This window comes from Zonotrichia albicollis, chromosome Z, assembly GCF_047830755.1.
Source record: "Zonotrichia albicollis isolate bZonAlb1 chromosome Z, bZonAlb1.hap1, whole genome shotgun sequence".
Lineage (NCBI taxonomy): Eukaryota > Metazoa > Chordata > Aves > Passeriformes > Passerellidae > Zonotrichia > Zonotrichia albicollis.
This window is the reverse complement of record NC_133860.1, coordinates 42,281,140-42,303,759: the sequence shown is the minus strand read 5'-3', so window position 1 is coordinate 42,303,759 and position 22,620 is coordinate 42,281,140. Positions and strand designations below refer to the sequence as shown.

Here is a 22,620-nt window from a genome sequence, read left to right as displayed (position 1 = left end):
AGGCTGAGGTTGCAGGGGCCATTATGGACACTGTTTTGAAGCAAGTTGTTGCAACAGATGCCCCTCAAAGTTCCCACACCCCTGTTCTATTAAACAGATACTGTTCCTTCGCTTGTGTTGGAGTAAACTAGAAAACAGCAAATAAAGAAAAAAATACTAGAATTTTTTAAAAAATAGAAAAAGAAGGAGCATTGAATAGTCCCAGCACATGTAGGAAAATGCATGTCTATCAAATTATCCTCACTGGTAGCTCCAAATGGAAGACAGAAAGCTTCTTGGCCACATAACCCTGCACTGGTAGAAAAAGTACGTTTGTCCTCATTTAATTTCTAAAATTCTGGACTCTCAATTTTTTAAAATTCCAATTCCTTAATATTACTTTTCTATTGTTTTCCTCAAACATGACTTTAAAAATTTTCCTTTTCAAGGTGGTTTAGAACAAATTCATGCCATAGCAACAGGTGTTTGGGAAAAAGTTGAACCCAAGGCATGATTTTCTATTATATGTTAATTTGGTATTTTTGCAGAACGTGTCTGAATTTCATCAGTTGTCTAGTACAAAGAGAAATGCCAAAGAAGATGGCCTGGGTAAGAGAACCATGGGATTTTTTCTGAGCTGTAAAAAGCCCACGATTGCGCCAAGAAATTTGCAGAATTTGAAATCAATCTATTGTCCTTGTTCTTAAGACATGGAGGAAACATGTGAACCAAAATTTAAAACCAAGCACAAATTTTCAAATTTGCTTCATACAATTTCCTTTCTGATATATCTTCTCTCTTCAGAATTAGCCTTCACAAATGAAAAATACCATTTAAGGTTTAAAGAAGTTAGAGCTTTGGTAAGGTTGAATCTGCATTCATTATGAGACTGTGTCATGCTGTATAAATGGAATAGATCAGACATTAAGGCATCTACTATGTCCCACAACATCTGTTGATCTGTTTTATATTCCTCTAAGAGGCAAAGTGATTGATCCCCAACGTGCTATGCTTCCCCCCTGCAAGCACTTAATGCACTTACATTTATCATGTATTCTGCAAATGGAGCTTTATCTATACTTTTTAAAATCTGAGTTAATTAAAGTGTGTACAAGGCAGTTTCAATGTTAACTTGAGTTATCAACTTCTATTTGTGAATTGTTCCTCATCCGAAATAATCCTATTAAATTAGATTACACTGAATGTGTACTTTAAAAAAATCTTCATCTTTAGGAACAATAATGACAGAGTACAGCAGAGTTTAGAAGTGCTGCTTATGCAAATCTATCTAGGAGAGCAAATAAACCCCACTTTATCAGGTGGTTTTTTTTGTTGTTGTTTTCTGTGATCTAATGCAGAGTTTGATATGGTCATTTCAATGTTTATATTTGCAAGCCCTAGAAGTTTAAGTAGCTTTTAGCACATCTATACTTAATGAGCACTAAAGATGCTCATTAGTGAGCTTCAAATATAACCTTTTCCTTGGCACTTCAAGCTGAAGGTGAAAGAGAAAATTTGTTTGGGGAGAGGTTCAGTAAAAATCTAGCAAATTGTTTTGTGAGCGAAGAAGATATGAGGCGCAGTTTCCTAGGGATTTCTGTCAATCACCTTTTGATCCTGGTGAACTCCCTTCTGCCCTCTCTTCCCCTATGTTGCTTACAAGGCACCTCAGCAGTCCTTTTAGTTTGTCCTTGCTTTTTCTAGGTCCCTTTCTGCTACACTCTCTGCAGTTCCCCCTTCTTTCCCCCAGAACTCTGAATAAGAAACATTCAGTCATCCACACTCTCACCATGCTCTGTGGTGCGATACAGCCCTGGCCTAGCTGCTCTCAGGTAGAAAGAAACTCATTTTGACCTGGATCAGGCCAGTGCCAAGGCCAATGGATTGAGTGGCTGTGCTGCATTCCCCATACCCAGGTAGGCTTCAACATCCTTGAGGGACCACTGATATCTCCTGCCTTTTCCTTCATCTTCCACTGGACTCTCTCTTGTCTGCCTGGACAGCATATTTCACAAGGCTATGGAGAATGTGACTGTCTTTGGGACTATTACATCCTGTGACACTTGACTGAAGTATCTTAATGGCTTTAAAGAATGCTGGTGGAGAAACTGACAGACAGGTGAACAGACTGTTGCCATAAACATCATTGTTCAATGCCATAAACACAATTTTCCACAAAAACTGTAGTAATAGTCAATCATTCTTATGACAATAAAATAGTCAGCTTCTCAGCCTCACTCTTAATGAGAAATCAGTTTCCCACAATAAATTGGTCTTGAGTATAATTTAAGGAAATTTACATCCAGGTTAATAGAGCTGCCTTACAAACCTGTTCAGATTGACCAGCAGAAGTATCTGCAGTGTCAGACATTAACCTTGCTTTTCATGTCTAGAAACAAGGAAGATTCTAATCAGATGAGATTTCTTTGTTAATATTTTTAATGTTAAATCACAAAAAAACTGTGTTTGATTTTTTGACTGTTCTACAACAGATGAAAAAATAATGAGATAAAGCATATACAAAAATACATTAATTTTCTCTGGAACATATTATGACAGTATACATTTGCCATCCATACTTTCATATTATTTCTGTGCCTTGCAGAGCTATCTGCTTTGAAGAACTTGGTGATTTTCCTCTTAGTAACAATTTCTTTTCACTCTAATAATATATTCTTTCTAAGGATTGCATATACAATTGGAATATAATTTTTCAATTTGCAGTCTAGTTGCCTTTGAAATAAAATTAACAAAATCAATTGCAAATGACATTGGATTTTTTTTTCAGGGAGTTTGTTCATACTTTTTCTCAAAGGAAAATATTTTGTGTTACTTTTGAAAATCATGCCTACTTTAGTGAAAGTAATTCCGTTGAGGTCTATTCAAATATCCGGGCTTACCAGTGTATCTGACTATCACACTTTTAGGAGAGGAACTTGTTCAAAAATATGGCAAAACCAGATCTACCTCCCTTACAGTGTTTGTGCACATCATATTTCCAAGACAGCTCTGTTTTTATACATTACAAAGATGTTAGCAGAAAACAGTATAAAATGAGCAGTGATAAGCATTAAGATTTCATAGTGAGGGCTCGAGGCTGAGGTTTCCATTCCCTATTTCCTCAGCTTTGGTGCTGGGCAAAGTGAAGAAATGCTGCTTTCTACTACTCACTGTTCCTCCCTTGCTGTTTGAGTTGGTATTGTTTTCTTTTTAGTATTGGGGCAATTTGATTTTAGGCATTGAAAGTTTTGGTCCCCCTCTTAGTTGTTTCAAGAAAATGGCACTGCCATTTAATAAAAAAGCAAGGAAATACAGATAAAGATGCAATAAAGGTAAGGCTTTTATGTAGTTTTATTTTCCCACAGGAACTTTATGTAGTTCAGTCTGATACAAACATTTGATTCCTTTATGATTCTAGGCTCTCAAGGAAGTCATGAAGCTGTATAAAAGAAAGAATGTAAAATAATTATCTGTTTTCTTAATGTATTATGTTTTCATTGTTTCCTTCATAATGGCATTTCAAACACTGTGACTGACGGCTCACAGGCACAATCCACCTCCTGCTGCCACTATGATAGACTGACAATTATTAGTACTGATTTGAGCATGCAAAAAATATTTTGCTGGAAGTTTGACCAAGGCTTGAATTCAAGACTTCTGACCCATTGTTCACACAATGGCTCTACAGCCTGTACAGTAAGGCCAGAAATGTGATCAGGCTTGTTCAACTGACTGCTGTTAGATTAGAAGATAATTCCTAGAATGCACAATGGCTCTAATAAGTTGATCACATAAACTACCTGCTTAGTCTATATGTCTCTCTCACAGGGATAAGATATTACTCCTTTTCATTTTTTTAAGAGAAAACAAGAGGCAAGCAAAATAGCAAAAAAGGAAATAATACTTTAATCACGGCACTGATATGCTCATTGAAAATAAACTATTTTCTTGCAACACTGTTCAAACAAATAAATGTAACAGTTAAATTTTGAAAGAGTTTCTTGAATTACGGAGATATTCTGTTGTTACATTGAATCAGCACACAAAAGATAGAATGTGTATCACTGATAAAAGACATGTCCTCTTGGTATTCTTCTAATATTGTTCCAGCATTTCAATTAATGTTTTGTTTCTATGTTAAGCTAGATAAGGAGGCCCCATTTTCTTTTCATAAGCTACAGTGTTTCACTGTGCCTTTTACTGATTGTCCTTTTTGATTAATTGCTTCTCTTTCCTTCTTTTCCATGAGCCCATTATTTAAATATCCTTAGTCCAGATGCACATAAATCACTGGGAGTCCTGGAGCAGGACAGGAACACTTACATTTTCAATTAGTTTCCACATCTAACTGCTGCTTTTAGTAGTGTCTGCAACAACTCATTACTCCAAATATAGCACCATTTGTGATCTCATGGCAGTGGGTAGATGGTGGAGGGCGCCACAAAAGAATACACAGATATCATTGTATCTGTATTTTGTGTATGGGTAAATCAACAATATGAAGGGATTCTATTGAAGATGAGTGTTTCCTTATAGACTTTGGTCATAATGGGTACTGCACAGGGCATTTGACAATTTTATATTGTCTTCTTATAGAAGTGGATTCTGTTTGCTCTCAATGATTTACTCTTTTTGTAATCTTTGGCACTGTCCAAACAGATGCCTCAAAATTAATACAAAGCCATTTTTCAATTCTTTAATAAAGTAGTGGAGAACTACTAACTGCACATTGGAGAATAGAGGTAAAAAACTTAATACAAATTTAAAGCTAGGTACAAATGAAGTTCATACAAGGTTTGAAGCACATTTTAGTGGTATTTGGTTGCAGAGTCTTGGTGCCAACATTGGCCGTGTTAGTTTGAAGCCCTGACAGCAGCCTCTCTTAACATTCTGTCTTCCCCCACTTCTGACATTAATTGCATCTCTTTGAAACATCATCTCTGGAAAGCTTGACATAACCTTTTCTTACACTGACAAGCCTCTAAGTTGTGATGTTGTCAGTGTTGTGGCTGGCAGATTTTACTCTTTGTTTTGCAGATTGTGAAGAGCCTTCATTGAACAGCTGCACAGAGCCAGACCCAAGCCAGGACTTTGTAGAAATGCCTGAATACATAAATCTCTGGGGCCATTGACTCAGTCAGCCAAACAGTCAGATCAATTATGTGCCACAGTCCTTGTAATGAGATTTTCAGCTACATATTAACCCTTGGTGGCTTATTCTTTTTTATTTATTTATTTGTATCTGAGTACTTAAAACATCATCTTTACAGTTTTAAGTCTCTATTGTAAATTTAATGTAATTATTGAATAGATCTTGTTCATACTTGAAAAATACATTTCAGTATTTATGCTTACTTTTATCTGGTTGTCAAGCTAAGAAAGTTCAGCTACTGCTGGTTTTTGATAGCTGGTTTTCATAAAATGCTTCTAGGCCATATGGACACAAAAAAATTAAGATAAATGAATCTTTCTTACATAGTTAGCCTTAGTCAGCTAGGTAGTATTCTATAAGTCCAGTTGAAAAATATCTGGTGGTCATTAAATTCAGGAAGGATATGAACCACTGAACTATAACGATCCCAGCACTAATTTTTTTTCCCTAAGTCAGTGAGATTACAAAGACATTAGAAAGATTCAAAATGTATATATAAAAGACCATCAGAGCAGTAAAAAAAGTATTTGCTTCCGTAGGACTGCAAATGGTGCCATGTAATGTAGCTTTATATTAGGTCTTTAACTAAAATGAGAAAATTTTCTAAATCATATTTGCATGCAGAAATGTGACAAAAGCAGACATTTAAAGTAAAATAAAACTTTTGAGCTCTTGATTACATACCAGAGCTCTTTTCATCTGAACCCTGGACAAAAGCTGACCTGTGTTCTTCTACACTAATTTCTAGCAGACTTGGGCAGTTTACTCTGAGCAATGCCTTAAGTTTTAGCATTCATATTTCAGATTTCTGTACTGCCTTAGTAAATGACTCAGAACTTCATATAAAGTGTTAGCAAGTTCTCTTCACAGGGCAGTTAGACAAACAATCCTTTTCCAGCCTGGGAACCAAGAACACTGTTGTAGCTTCAGGCCCAAAAATGTACAAACAACAGCAAACTGGGGAGAGCAGTCTGGGAGGATGGGACTTCCTAACCTGGATCTGTAATTGGACAATTAACCCCAATATGTTCATTGGACCTAAACTTCTAAAAGTGTGAAAACCCGTGACCAGTTGTCCATCTTGGGTCCATCTTGGGCAGAGCCCCAGCTGGGCTCTTGTGCTGCCCAAGGTGTATCCCTTGAAGGCTTTTTAATAAATACCTGCTTTATTCCTTTAACTCTGCCTAGCCTCTGTTCCAGGTCAGCCTCTTTAGCCATCAGGGCCATGATTGCACAGAAGGGAAGTTCAGAACCTTTTAGCTTTCTATAATGTGCATATTTACTTAATTTAAATAGCTACATAGTATTTCTTATTTTAAATTTCAGGAGTATGCAATCCACTTAAGTTTCTGGAGAGATGTTGCCCTGATTTGTATTTTATAAACTATAGGGTAGAGCAGAATAAAATTATTTTGAGAATGCACAAAGTAGATTATTTTAGAAACACTAACATCTAAGCAGAGAATTAGAGATTTGTCATAGCAAGCTTTCAAAATCTATGCTTGTTAACCAATTAACCAAAAACTCTTAACAAGTGAGCACATACCCACTTCTTAAGGACTATAATGGTAATTGCATTCAGAATAAAGCCATGTTGAAGTTACTGAGGCTCAATCCCTGGTAATGGATGTCTGAAGTCTGGTTAAATGACAGGACAGAGGCAAAACTCGTAATGGTGATCATTAAAGTCAAGATGTTGCAATGTTGAAGTACTTTTTTGGCAGGTTTCCAGTCCTGTAGGATAGTTGCATTGCAATTGTGTTCAGAATTCCTAAGGTGCAAAATTGTATCCTGTATGATGCTGGAGATATTACACCAGCATGACATCTTAGCAAAGTGCATTTCCACTATTTCTCTCTTGCTTGAGAATGGAAACTTCTCCTTGGCCAAGGTTACAGAAGTACAGAATTGCAGACCTGTCTCCACTCCTCATCTGTGGGCATCCTTTGTTCTTTTCCTCTAAGTGGAATGCTTTACTCTTAGCCCTTATTTTCATGAAGAGTCATGCCATTCATTGGGTGCAATGAATAGTTGAAGTTGGGATCAACCTAAGAAAGGCTCACAAAATTCTGTGGGGTAATCACACATCAGCCAAACCTATGTCCTGTGTCAAAAAGGTATTGGATAACAACCCTAAGTCTCCTAGGAAGGAGGTGCAGCTATACCAAGAAACCATGCAGAAGCTTTGGACAAATTTGATGTGTCTCAGTTTGGAGACAAATTTAGGAGAAAACACACTGAAATGAGAGTTCCGTCTGAAGAGAAGGGCTCCTGTAATGCCTTTTGCCAATGAAAAATGAATGCCAGTGGGTGAAAGTGGAAAAAAAAAGCAAACTGTTTCTTAACAAAAAGCAAACAAACAAACAACAAACAAAAAAACCCAAAAACCCCAAAAAGGGGTGCCTGCAAAGCACAGAAAAGGATTGAATAAATGCAAGACACTGACATTTCAAAACCTTATCTCCAGTCCTGACCAAACTGTGTGGCAAGGAGGGAAAGATGGTGTCTGCCCTCCTTGTCTCAGGGAAGGGGAGGAACAGGAGTTTGCATAGCAGACTAGATGGGAACCATTCTGGTGTTAGTCTCTTCCTTGCAGCAGGCAAAACTGGTGGATTTTAGTGTCCTTTCTCATGTTGGTTCAGCTTCTCTGAGGTCTGGTGTTCATGGCACCCCTCACTGGCTCCTCTAAGGGACTGAAAAAAAACCACAAAACCCAACTCAAAGCCAAAACAGTTCAAGGAACAAAACAAAACTATAAAAATCCCCAAAACAACATTAAAAAACCACAAAAAAAAAGCTGCCAAGAGGATTCCCAGTACAGCATCCAGGTGAAGAGGAAAAAAAACCCCAAACCTTCTTGCTTCAAGCTAGCGAAAAACTAATCCAACAAAAGGACCAATGTAGCATTCCAGACCACTCTGCCCACAGCACACCGAAAGTGAAGGTTTGAACCAAACCCAGCAGGAGCTCAAGGCTCCCACCCCTACTCCTGGGGCCATCTTAAAACTACACCAGCCATTTCTGGGCATAAAGCAGATGATTAGGGGGAAAAGTGTCATCACAAAATCACCCCAAGACATGATGTCTGTATTTTCTTGCTCCTCTTATGGGATATTGGCTTTGCATTTGATGTCAGTGTCTTTCTTTAGGGATTTTAACAGTACAGTCTCTTCCAAAACTCTCTGTATTTTGGCTCTGATTAATATCTTACTTTTACACCTCTTCAGTGTCACTGAGGTCTTACAGCATTGAGTTAATATTTAACCTGGTTGAGTATTACTATTTGCATCATACAAATATACAGAAAACCACAATAAAACACTACATCTTGCCAAAAACTTGCCATATAATTGGGTGATGTTATGAAGGATGGTGGCTTGGAGACAAACTAAAAGGCATAAACATGTATGCCTCTGTGCAAGATAGCATAAGAGGCAGAAAAATCTTCCTCTTCTATCAATTGTTTCGATGTCAGATAATTCCTACAACTACCATTAAAGACAGAATGTTTCCTGCAAACGATACTAAGTCAAGGGCTTTTTATTTATTTTTAATCTGCTGTTTATCTATAGAGGTGATAAATTGTTTTAGTGCACCTTTACATTAGTTAAAATGGAATTTTTCCAGCTCTGTGAACTGTAAGTGAATGCTCTTGCTATCATACTTTCTCAGTCATATAGAAAGGGCTGAAGAGGCAAAAAAATTTTCTGAAAATAACATAAGCTGCTTCTTGTGAATGCTCTTTCCTCTTTTGCCATTGTTTGTCATAGCTACTGGAACAGCTATACCTTCTGAATAATTGGGATAGGCCTCTGAAGGAGGATGTATAGGGTGAATATGTAGAAAATTTATAATGGTCAATTTAGTTTGCAAGTCCTTGCTCTCTGGTTCCGTATAGCTTCTCTTTTGCCTTGTTAGGCTTCGTAACATGAATGGATAATGAGTGATTTTGTCACATTCATGTCTCTGTTTATTTGGTTGGCCAAGTATCTTTCCCAGTAAAGAAAATTAAAGTAAAATTTTACCAGTAAAGAAAATTGAAGTGCAAGAATAGCTTCCTTTGTTCAACTCAAGATACAGGCATGCCATTCCCATCAGGTCCATTACTAGCAACAGCCTGATTCAAGACCCTACAGGTTTTAATATTTATCTACTAGGGAGGCAAGAGAGATTCTGATTTCATAACCATAAATAGACCAATAGTTATTAGACACCCCTTACCACTTCCAGCTTCCGCCAAGATTAGATAGATAACATGACCAGACTATTGGGTAGCTGCAGTTCTCTTATTAGGGATATTACTTTAATTCTCTTATATGATTAGGTTCATCTCTTCTTCATTTTAAATATTATCTTCTTGACTGCACTGTGAGTCACAGCATCTTAATACAGCCAAACTTCAAGGCCAAATGAAAGTCAGATTTCAGACAGACCATTTCAAACCATGTGCAACTTACACATCTCCCTTACCTTCCCCGAACATCTACCTCCACCCCAGCATTTTTAAATATTCTGATTTTAAACGAATTTTTGTGAGTTCTTTTTTTTCCTGTAAGGCCTCATACATTATTATATTTATTATTACATTTCTGTGTAAGTGAAAGCCTTACTTGTCATTACTAAACCTCAGATTTTGGGCACATAATCATACCATATCATTGTTTGACATATGAGGATACACAAACATCCTCCTTAATGGAAAGTAAAATATTCAGGGTAGTTCTACAGCAGGTATTAGAGAAATTTAAAAAGTGGACTATTGATATGGCTGATTAGAGGTACTACACTTGGATTATAGTGCTATGCAGGAATGGGTTTAATAGTATTTGAGAGCAAATTATTTTCTATGCAAGATCAATTCTTCTTGCAGCTGTCCTGGGGATTGTTGGAATACAAAATACTGCCACAGGAGTGGCTGGAGACTTGATTTTTGTATGTCTTCAGATAAATGTCAATGTCAGCACAGAGGAGTGACTTGGGTCTGTGCTTACAAACCTCTTCCTCTGTGACAGAGGAAATGTGTCTTTAGAAAATGCTTTGTTCCTTCTCATCATGTTTTAAGTGTCAACTCCCTCCATCATGGTCTGCCACACTTCAGCTATTTCATTTCCAAATTCCTTCTTCAGAAATTACCAGTAGCTGACCTGCTGAGAATAGATTTGTAGAGTACCTCATTTTCTATACAGGCTAAAAATAACACTGCTTTTCCCATGTGATATTAATAATTTAATCACAGAAAAGACAAGTGTTCTACTTTGCGCTACTGGAATTTCACAGTAGTACAACACTGAGGAGTTCTGAAAATATCATTTCTGCAGTTGTTTAAAATCATGGTTTTCATCCAGTTTTGTAAAAACGTGTAGCAGATTTTCCTCAGCTACAAAATTTACCTGAATTTTTCTCTTTTTCAGTTTTTTTAAATTCTAATGATTATCTCTACAACATATGGTCTCAAAATGACACTGACAGTTAAACTTGGTAATGCCAGGGAAGAAAAAATGTAAGTGCAATAACAAGGTACTTAAATTATACGAGCTTCAAAATATTTCCAGTCCTCATAATTTTGCTTTAGGTTAGAGTTGGGAAATACTCAACAAAACAGCAGCATTTGATAGCAAAAGTCTTCCTGCAATAGTTTTAAGCTTTATTTGTATTGAGTACGGTAACAGTGCCACCAAGTGACAATTTAGAGCAATCATGCTTCTTAGTTCCCGTAAATATTTCAAACAAAAACATTGAGAATGAGAGCTAGAAAGCTGACTTCTGACCAAAGGTAGTGTGGTAAAAACAGAAATAAGGAAAGCTATAAAATAATGTAAATTATTCCTTGGAAGAATCTGTGAAGTCTTTGAATTAATGTAAGTTCATTGGTTCTCTTTCTCTCCCATCTGTAATTTTTAAATATGGTTCTGCATCTACTCCCTCCTTTGATCTACTAAAAGACAGAAATCTATGAAAAATCAGGTTTTGGCAATTTATGACACTACCATGAAATTATTTCCTCTTATTTATACTGAACAAAAATTGTCAATATGCTCAGTCTTTAGCTAACCATGCCATAAAATCACAATATTTGATTGGATTATATTTGCCAACCTTAGTGCCATAGAAAGGTGTTCACAACTTTATTCCTCTGGTGTATATAAACTGCCTCCTTGCCAGCCAGTATTTATACAGAGCTTGTGGCCACCCATGTTTTTCATTGCCCACTTTACAATTCAGTGTAACATATATGAGTTTGTAGACATCTGTGGTGTTCCTTGCAGCCCTTGGTGTGGAAAGTTAAGAAAATCATCCCCATAAACCTGCTCTCTAGTAACATATTTACTGTAGGAGAGGATCCTTGTGCTTGAATGTACTTACTGTTTATCAAGTGTTATACATTCATAAAATTCATCTTAATACGGACAGGTTTCCCTTTGTATATATTCAGGAAGTCTATGACAAATAATCTTTTCTTTCCTTTGGAGCAAGAATTTTATAATATCTTTTTGATATATTAATATTATGGGGCTGATAGTATGCTGTTCTGTGAGACAAGATTTTGTTGACATTGTGCTCAACTCATACATTGGTGATTGGCTACAAATTAGCATCTTGTACATTTTGATTTTGCTGTGTGCTCCTGTGTTTCAGTAATCAGTAATTGCCGTGTCTGTGATTCACTTGGCCTTTTCCAGCAGCCAGGAAAGCAGGAGGGCAGTATTTAGCACAAAGATTCCTGCGGCAGCTTCAGATTCGGCCATCGCAGGTTTTGGGTTGCTCTACAGTGCATTACTGCCAAGATGCATTTAGGACAAATGTTTTGCAATTCATAAAACATTGTGACTTGCTCCTGTTCTCAAGATTAATGACTCTTGAGTACAGCATAGCTGGGGAGTAGGGGTGAAGGTCGGCTCCAGTTTTGAGCAGTGCGCTGAATGCAGCCACATAGTGCTGCTGTGCCTTTGCTATTTTGCCATGAATCAGGGGAGAAGGAGATTGACTTACAGCCAATAACACAATTTCATTTACTTCCAAGACTTGCATACAAAGGGAATGAAAGCCACTTTGTGAGCTAAATTCAGAGCTGCTCTAATGGCTCCATTATCCAGATTAGCTTATGACCTAGGGAAAAAGGATGTGTTAAATATAAAAATAAATCCAAACTTGCTGTGCATTTGAAATACATGTTTGTTTTGCTGATCTAGTGCTGGTGCTGGAGTAGATGGGAGGAAAAACCTCCAGAAAGCTCTGTGCAGCTCCATCTTTTTTTTCTTAAAATTGTTTTTTATAATAACGACATTCCTCTTTATCATTTATTCGGCAGATATATTAAATCACAAAATAAATTGGCACAGCTAATACAGTGCATAGTGTAAAAGATGGAACAAAAGCAATAAAAACTATAATGAACATTTCACTTGACATGTCCCTTGGGTATTTTGAGGAGTAAAAAAGATGTTTTGTATGTTGTCACAATGACAGCAGAATGAACAGCGCATTTATTGCTTTTAATTAAGTGTAGTATGGTTCACTTATATTAATAAATGACAACTAAAAATAAATTACCAAGAGCATTTTCCAGGACTGGCTACAGAGCACAAGATGTTGCTGTTGCTTTATAACAGGTACAAAGTCAGGTTGATTTCATTTACTGCAGAATTCTCCTTCGTACAGCTCAGTCTCATAAAACATAAACTGGAGCTGTGAAAGGCAGATTGCTTAACTATTCCAGTGGCTTCATGTATTTCTGGAACAGTTTTTAGTAACAACAAAAGCCAGGACCTTGGCTGATACTGAACGTTCTGAAAGAAAGAAACTCCTAACCTGTGCTGCCTTCCCTGCAACACTAGCAATTGCACAGCTGCCCAGAGATTCAGATCAGCTCACTGTCAGACCAAAAAATAACTTCACCGAATAATTCTGCATTAGGTGATTTTGTTCTATACTTTAAATTACGTAATGAAGTAGATTATTCTAATTATTAGAACAAAATGTGTACACAATATCCAAAACACAGCTGTGATCTCTAATTGTTTCATTAACGCACTGTAATCCTTTCTTTACCTCCTTTCCTTCATAATTTAGATGTAAAATGAACGCACATTATTTAAGTCTTGAAATTCCATAAGATCAAATGTTAACATTTCCCAAAAATCAATAAAGAGTGAATTCTAATACACTTTCATGTCTTTGTTTTGTTTACAATTTTATTTGTAAATTTTAATTCCAGGTTATATTTTTGAATAAAATTTAACAGTAATTTTTAGACATCCTTGTTCAGTAGGAAGGATATTTTGAGCAGTAATGTCCATATGGAGCCTTACTTGAAAAAAATGACATGAGATTCCAAGATCATTGTCAATACTCTTACGGATTTTATACCTTTCTGCCTGAGGTAAAGGTGCCAGTGCTAAATGGCTGCAGAGCAAAGTAATATAATTTCAGAAACATAGGAAATTTGTAGGAGACCAGAAAAACACACATTCCCACATCTGTTCATCAAGATTTTTCAGCAAACTATTGATAAAAAATTAAAAAAAAATCCATATTTTTCATGTGGTAATGTGTAAGTATATTAATATAGAGAAACAAGTTTTTTCCCAATAATGTGTTTATTTTAATGATCCACAGCATAGAATCTTTATACTCCAAAACGCACTTTATATTTCTCATATAAATACCTCCTTTGGAGAACTATTTAATAGGCCTTTTGTTACTATGTTGTACGAGTTGTTTACTGACATCCAGACGGATTTAACTAACTAAGTCTTTTGCCTAGAAAAATCAGGTAGCAAGTAATAGATTAATCCAGTGTAACAGTTCTTTCATTACCCAAGACTTAATTTTCTTTCAGTAACCTCTTCTGTCCTTTACCATTGTTCTTATCTTCCACTCACCTTTTAATAAGTTACCCTTGAAAATTTTACTTGAAAATTCCTGCTGTGCTGAAGCCAGACTAAAAGGCCAGGTAGTTACCAAATAATACTTTTCTCTTTCTTAGGATAAATTCTTAGTTTTCTTATAACTATAACATTTCAATAGTCCAGTCATAATATACCAACCAACCAGATATTTTAATAAAAAGCTCAACTACTGGTCCTCCAGTTTCACATGGGTGATTCTTATTAAGAGAAATGAAATCAATTTTGTAGAAAAAGTTAATGTTAAGAAGAGCTATACAATTCCATAAAATACGTAATTTGTGTGTAGTTTTTAAAGTCTCTTCACTTCCATTGTTCATAGAAAACTATTTTTTTGTATATATATTCCTATGCATGGTGATAGCGTTCCTGTTTGGTTCACATAACTACCTTAATAGAGATTTTGTTAAGAGAATTGAAAGAAGCGTCTTCATCCCTAAACTAAGAAAGTTTTTTATCCATAATACAACCACTTTCCAGTATGACTAGTCACATGGAAGAGACTAAAAGTCATAGTGTAAAACTGCTTTTTCGGTGGCCAGTATTTGTGGAAATATATCAGTCAGGCTTCATTTAAATACAGGTATAATTTTGTGTGTACAAGAAGCAACATATGTAGGATAGCACATATAATACTCCTTATTTGTCTACATTTTGTGAATTTCTGCTTCTACAGGATGGAGTTTCAGCATGGGCTCTGCCTACCAGTTCCACAGCTGGCGAGTATTTGTGATTGTCTGTGCACTGCCTTGTGTCTCTTCTGTGGTTGCCCTCACCTTTATGCCGGAAAGCCCTCGGTTCCTGCTGGAGGTATAACTTCCCAAATGATTTCTAGATTCCAGTGAAAATTATTTCTGTTTTGTATCATGACTTCTACCAAACAGGCATTTAGATCATTCAGGGACTCTAGGTAGTAACTCAATTTTTATGTATGTTGCACTTTAATGTTTTGTCCTAACATTTAGGTTGGAAAACATGATGAAGCTTGGATGATACTCAAGCAAATTCATGACACAAACATGCGTGCTCGTGGTCAGCCCGAGAAAGTCTTCACTGTGAGTATTGCTTTTAAAGCTAATCACCTATCACATCAGCAAAGCCTCCTGACTGGTGAGGTCTGGACAGCTTAAGCAATCAATATTAATTCTCTAAATGGCTAAGCCAATTTTTGGCACTCTAAATACCTAAATAAAAAGCATTGTGAATTCCTACTGAAATTGTTATATATACGATGTCTGCTAAGAAATCAGCCTTTGGGCAGGATATCCATGGATGTATAAAGCCACAGCATGATAATTTTATCTGGTGTACCAAGATAGTTAATAGATTCTACCTGTGTTTTATTTATTGAATTTTGACCTTTAGTACTAACAATAGACACGTAGTCAAAATTGGTTAGCTGTTGTGTCTTTAGGATTTGGAATTTTTCCCCATTCTTATCAGGTAACACAATGGTTTTAGAAACTACATGTTCATTTCTATGAAATAGTAATTTCAAACATTTACTATTCTCAGAATGTCTGGGAGGCTCAAATTCATTTTGTTGAGGCTTAATTATAAAACACTATTTAAAGTATTGATGGGTTGTTTCTATTGGAGGAGAAATTGCCAATTAAAAAATAGAATTTTTTATGGCATTTTTGTTGTTTATGATGACTATACAAAACAATCTTGTCTTCTTGGGTACAGGGAAGTATCAAACAGCACTCTCTTGCTTTGAAATCCAGTTGGCCTCTCCAGCTTGTGCAGTGCTGTGGCAGTATATGCACCCTCAGAGCCGTGGGATGTTGTTCCTCTTCCAGAAGCTTTCTTCTTATTTTAACACACATGCAACTCAATTAAGAAATCCTCTTAAAGGTTCTGCATTTGCAGGCAGTCTTGAGGAATGACCATCTGACCACATAACTTATATTCCACTGAGATTTGCTATTGCTGCCTTGAATGTAGTTTCCATTGCTTCTGTTTAAACCTTTCCACAAAGAAGCTCAATAATTCCTATATTTAACTTGAAAGAAACCTGGTTAGCACATTTACCATGTTAAATCCACATTTATTGGTACACTGGTGACCTACCCCTAATCCCACCTAATCTAATATTTTATCTTCTGATTTAATTTATGAGTAAAGGGATTTGCCTAGCACCATACAGCTATGGTGTAATTTCACAATTGGCTCTTGCTGATCTGAGCAGCTTTCAGACAGAATATGCCTGCTCCTGGTAACTCCAGAGTTTGTTTTTTTTCTGCTACTATCAGTATTCATTGACTGATTTCACAGTCAGCCACAGTGCTGACCCTCTGCCCCTTTAGTATTGGTTTAAGGACATGGAAGAAGAACAGAAATGTGCTAGGAGAAAATGTGGGCGAAAGGATAAACCTCTCACGTCACTTTGACGTAATTGTAATCACGTCCCAAAGCAGCTGTCAAGAACAAAGCAGAGCACATGCTTGTTGTTTCCAGCTCTTGTGATCTGACAAGCCTTTGTCTCTATGGTTGTTAAAATGTGACGCTCAGACACTTTATCTACAGTCACTCTTGTAAATTGGTCAGCCATTAATTTTTCCAGCTTCTGCCTTGAGCATTAGGAAAACTCTACTCCATATATCAAGTTGAGACTAGAAATGCTGCTCTGTGTGTCAAGGTTAGACATATATAGAAGTCCCTATTTTTAGCTTGCATTAAATTGATTAGAAAATGCATCATTCTCTTCTTTTTGTACAACATCAGCACTTCATATCATAAAACCCAAAAAGCAAAGATCTTATGCATAATTTTTTGACATATCTTTTAAGGTTTTTTTTCTGTTAGTCCTCAATATTGTGACATTTTGTCTCACTAATTTATTCCCATGCTTTCTATACTCCTCATTTGCTTATCCAATGCCATTCTATTATTTATGTTTTACTATTTTCCTCTACTTAATGTTGTTAGTTACATCAGACACACTTTGATATTAGGTTTTCTGACTCTATAGACAATGTAACTTTTTCTCCATTACACCTATACTTTTAGTGCAATTTTCTTTTATGCATTTTCCTGTATTATATTGGTTTAATCTTTTTCTTGAAGCTTTTTTTCCTCACAGGTTACATTTATTCTTGTTACTCACATTATTGAGGGGATTATCATCATGTCTTTAGAAAGAGATGGCATCAAATGACAAGTAGTTGAGTTTAGAGTTAATCCAAAATGGAATATTCTGGTTCCTGAATTAATTTAGAGGGTAGATCTTCATACCATGAGGAATTTGCCCTGAAAGCAGTGACACTAATAGAAATCAATAATTTGATAGTATCTTCTATCACAGAACTACCAAAGTTAGATGTTTGTGCACATGCTTTATTATCTTCCTGGGTTTTTAAAATAGCTATTCATTAAATGTCTTGGTTTAAATATTTAAGTTTAAAAAAAAATCAAAATGCATCCTTAAAATCAAAATTTTATCCACCCCTCAATTACCATGTATTGATTCCTCTTCTTGCAAATATTTCTCTTTGCAACAAGTCTTGATTTTTTAAAATTTAAAACATGGCATATTTCTAACCATTGCTTTTAAACAGAAGCATCTTTTTCATTAAAATAGGTTTTCTTTTCTGGGTTTGGGTGTTTTTTTCATTCTTCATACACTGACATGCTGAATTTGCATGTTCCAGATGGACTATTATCCTGACTCGATAGGACTTTTCATATGTTAAAGAGCCACCACGGCCAGGGAACTTTTGTTCCCAGCCCCATACAGTGGTCCCAGGACACATATGTTTCCCTCAATCCCCACAGCTCCAACTGAGTCAGGTGCCCAGTACAGTAAAAATGCTGTCCCCAAGCCCACAAGAGTGAGATTCAAAAGGCATTCCTTTTCTGCTCAGAGGAGTGGTATGTAAGGATTTCTGTATGTAGGAGATACCAGATAATTTTTGAGGATTTGACTCAGTCTTTTGCATAACATATTTCCTGAAAGCAGTTTAAGAAAAGCTTGAGATGAGTGCAGTGATGTGGACATGATTATTGGAAGAGGCATTACAAGAAGTTTACAGGCTTTTGATAAAGTCATGATCTGGCAAAACAGCTAGCTGAAGTACTTCAGAAATTAGGATAGTTATACCTCAAACTGCTTAGTGGGCTTTTCTGTGTTCTTGTTCATGGGATGAGGCTGCTGTTGCATCTCAAACAGCATACATCTGTAAAAGCAGTGGGCTTAAAACTTGACCTCTATCATCAATATTGCTATTCCCTGATGTCCTGTAATCCACTGTGATACATTAGAGGTGGGGACAGCGGTTGTCCTCATTCTGTTAAGGAGAAACAGAAACTATGTCTAACTTCTAAAATTGCAGCCAAACACCAAACATGCAGTCTCTTGCTCTCTCCTTCCTTCTGTGTAAGTCCCTTTCCCTATTCTATTAATTTTCTTTCTGTTCTCTACTCATCTTCTTTTAAAATAAATTGTGGATGAATACACTGCCTTTTGTGATACCATTATGAAGCTGGGACCAGAGCAGAAACTAAAACAAAAACCATACATTAGTATATGTTTGTCAGGTCCTGTATCTGGAAAGACCATGGTTCTGCCTTTTAATTTTCCTTTTTTCTTTAATTCCTTTTTTTTCCTTTAGCTTGTTTTTTTTCCCACTTCTAGTCTCTCGCTTACACAAGACAATAAAATTAAAAATTTGCTTTGTAGGATGCATTACATTCTCCATCACTGGTCATTTTCAGTATTTTTCCCCTGATGTCTCTTTATCTCATTTCACTTTAGATAAGTAGATGATTGTTCATAACGGCAATAGTATGCATGGTTCCAGATAATTTTACCTACCTTCTTCTCTCTTCATTAAGTTTTCTCTTTGACACTAGAAAAAAGAACAAAATAATAAAAGATTGTCCAACTACAAATTCATGACATTTTGAATACTTCTGTTTTCATCGTTGTGTCTTTAATCAAATTACTTCCAACAATGTTGTGACAGCAAGTCAGAAGCAATTTGAAGGCAAATTCTGGGCATGGCTAACTGGTGGATGAAATTAATGTTTTATCCTTTGTGGCATTGGGGGTATATGCAACAACTCTCTAGATGAATATTACAGCAACAGCTTATTGTAGCCAGAGGAAATGTATTTCCTGCATGCCTTGAATATAGTTTTCTGAAACTGTTGCATCCATAAAGACTTTGGCATTACAATGTGTTAATATTCCTTCATAAATCTAAAATATGTCTAGTATAGACACAGGTTGAGTATCTGCTCATTTTTAGTAGATGGGGTGTGATAAATCCCACCAATACTTCTCTGTAGGCAGTTCATGATTTTTGTTCTGTTTTTATTTCTAGGTTACCAGAATCAAAACACCTAAACAGATAGATGAGCTCATAGAAATTGAGAGCGATACTGGAACTTGGTACAGGAGGTGTTTCGTTAGAATCCGCACAGAGCTGTATGGTGTAAGTAACAACATCTCTGTTCATTCTGTAATTACCTTTTTAATTAACTTTCAGAAATTAGATGGATTTGCTGAGCTCCTGCTATTGGTAGCTGCAATGCTACATTTTCCATGCAACTGAGGGAATCAGGAACCAGTGTAAGGTTTTGGTTTCCTGACCCAGAAAAAATGCAGGTGAATCATAGAGCTTTATCCCAGCTTCAGAGGAGGAAAATGTTGCATGGGTCCTCACAGAAGTGGTGGCCAATAATTACATGGTGATATTCATAAACAGCACAAAATAACTACGTATTGAGAATGTGGATCAATATATGTGTATGGAAGGAGGTGACACATGAGTAGATGAAAAATTATCAGGAGGAAAACAAGGCAGATACATTAGTTAAAAATTATAAAAAATAAAAATTATTCATTAATAAACTGTGTACGTAATGCCTTTGTAAGGCATTGTGTCTGCATGTATTTTTTAGGTATTTCAAATGTTTTACCAGAAAAATATTCTAGAGCTATTTCAGATTTTAATACAAGCTTGCTGGGACTGTGCTTCTTATCCTTTTGTTAACTTTTCTGTAAAACCAAAATTACATAGCATCTTTGAGCCTTGCAACAAAAATTGGAACAGTCCTCATTAATTAATCTTTTAAAAGCTCAAAACTTTTCACAGCTATTAAAGATCTGTCATTTCAAGCTCTCTAGAACTATGATGAAGTGTTAACCAAGGTTTGTCACAAAATTACTTTGTTAGGAAAAGTCACATTTTCCCCAGGGAAAAGAAAAAATTCCAAAACCTTCCTACTTTTACAATTACTGGCCAAAAATGGAGCATTTGAAGACTAAAATAATATTTGGCCATTATATTACTAAACCAGCTTTCAAGGAGCTGCAGATGGGTTGGATCACATCCTTTCCTATATCACTAGACTAGACCCTGGGTCAGAGTCATCTCTGCATGATACATATTGGGGCCTCTGAGAACAGACTGCCTCTCCTCTCCTCTCCTCTCCTCTCCTCTCCTCTCCTCTCCTCTCCTCTCCTCTCCTCTCCTCTCCTCTCCTCTCCTCTCCTCTCCTCTCCTCTCCTCTCCTCTCCTCTCCTCTCCTCTCCTCTCCTCTCCTCTCCTCTCCTCTCCTCTCCTCTCCTCGAAGAGAGGGAGAAAGATGAGAACACCATTCTCAGTCAGTTCCACAGCACTGTCTTTGACCCTGTGGTACTCCCACATTTTCCTCATACAGTGCAGGCATCAATTTCTAGCCATAGTAGGTTACAATATATCAAACTGTGATTGTATCCCTAATTATGGAATATTGTTTGTCTAATACTGGGAAGTGAGAAGAAAACATTTCTGAGACAATCCCTGGTTTAATCCCCTTTTACTCCCTGAAAAAGTAAAATGAAGCTGTCTAGAGATGAAGAAAGTTTGAGATCATCAGAATAAGGTTGAATTTTTGTACATAGTCCACACTGGTTACAAAAAAAATTTATATGAGACTACAGTATGTTCTTGCAGCTGAGAAAGCAAATCACATCCTGGGCTGCATTAAAAGAAGTGTGGCCAGAGAGCTGATTTGCTCTCTCTCATGCCCTGAAGAAGCAAGCAAATAAGAATCAAGTGTCTTCCAGCCTTTAAGAAAACTGTTCAAAATAAATGAAGATATGTAAATAAATGTGTTTCATAATGATTTACAGATTTGGTTGACATTTATGAGATGCTTCAACTACCCAGTGAAGGATAATACAATCAAACTTACTGCTGTGTGGTTCACCCTGTCTTTTGGGTAAGAGTGGTTGAAATTAAACCATTTTTTATAGTCTTGACAGACAGAAAAATCATCTGCATGTAAATTTCTGACACTATAATCATCATTTTTATTCAGGATCTTTCCACAAAATGCTGTGTTTGTCATTTAGTCTGTTCTTGGTTGCAAACCTGACTCATCATGAATATCTTCTTTGAAAAACTGACATCTTCTGGCGTCAGCATCTTTCAATAATTCTATATTATGGAGGATTTTATTCTGATGGAGCAACAGCTCAGTAACATAAGTGTCCAAGGGAGCTGCTCATTCACACCTTGCACAGATTTCTGAATGAGTAAGATTGGTGCCTGAAGTTTTTCTGGTTTTCCACAGCTACTATGGCTTATCTGTCTGGTTTCCTGATGTCATTAAACATCTGCAGTCAGATGAGTATGCATCCCGAGTGAAACATTTCCGCAACGAGGAGGTCTCACATTTCGTCTTCAACTTCACACTGGAAAATCAGATTCACAGCAACGGAGAATACATCAATGACAGGTCTAGAGGTTTCCTAATATCTTGGCTTAGTTGGAATAAACAGATGCATGTTTTAAAGTTCATCCTAATAACCCGTTTTTTTCCACGACGTAATGATAGATGGTTTTGTTACCTTTTAGTGAATATTTATTTCTGTTCTAAATTTCTTATGACTCATGAGTATGGGAAGAAATGGACATGCCCTTGTGGTTCCTGTGTGAGAATCCACCATGCAAACCCAGCTTCCTCGTCTTCCTGCAAAACAGACTAAAAAGCCTACGTCAGTTTTACTTCCTTTCACAGTGGGATTCAAAAGTTTTCAGATCCAACATATGCAGTATATTGTAGGGGGCTGGGCAAAGATGTACTTTCATCTCTGTTGCTGCTTCTTTTTTTTTTTTTTATGAAAGATGCTTCTGTGAACAGACTGAACATTGGGAGGTTAGGATCTTATCACAGAAAAATGAAAGCTAAACATTACTGTAAACCAATTAAAAGCATGAACAGCTCTGAAATGGGAAACACCACCCTGGAAATGCCTTTTGTGATTTTTTTAGCCAAAGGCAAATATATTAAGGCTATATCTGGACTTCACAAATAACTAGATAACTTAAGGGAAAATTAAACACAGCTGGTTTAGATATCTGGTTTCTATTAAGAAATGTACACACCAACCATGTGAATGGTCTGCTGGAAGTCATGATAATAAGTAATTATTATTTCCATATGAAAATCTATATTTAAGTGAATAAAATTGATTTTGTGATTATTTAGTAGTAGTAGTAGTGCTTGAGTTTTGACATAGTTAAAGGTTTATGTATTGAAGAAAAAAATAGCTGTTATTTAATTTTCAACCTAGCCATAGCTTCCAAG

At 36.3% G+C, this 22,620-nt stretch overlaps 1 protein-coding gene across 1 annotated transcript in view; it reads left to right on the top strand.

Moving 5' to 3' along the window:
- SV2C (synaptic vesicle glycoprotein 2C) overlaps positions 1–22,620 on the top strand; it is a 119,399-nt gene that overhangs the window by 73,090 nt on the left and 23,689 nt on the right. Inside the window, exons 5-9 of the mRNA XM_005488307.4 lie at positions 14,714–14,847; positions 15,003–15,092; positions 19,365–19,475; positions 21,161–21,249; positions 21,604–21,768. Of these exons, the coding sequence (XP_005488364.1) occupies positions 14,714–14,847; positions 15,003–15,092; positions 19,365–19,475; positions 21,161–21,249; positions 21,604–21,768 (589 nt within the window). The remainder of the gene's footprint in view (positions 1–14,713; positions 14,848–15,002; positions 15,093–19,364; positions 19,476–21,160; positions 21,250–21,603; positions 21,769–22,620) is intronic.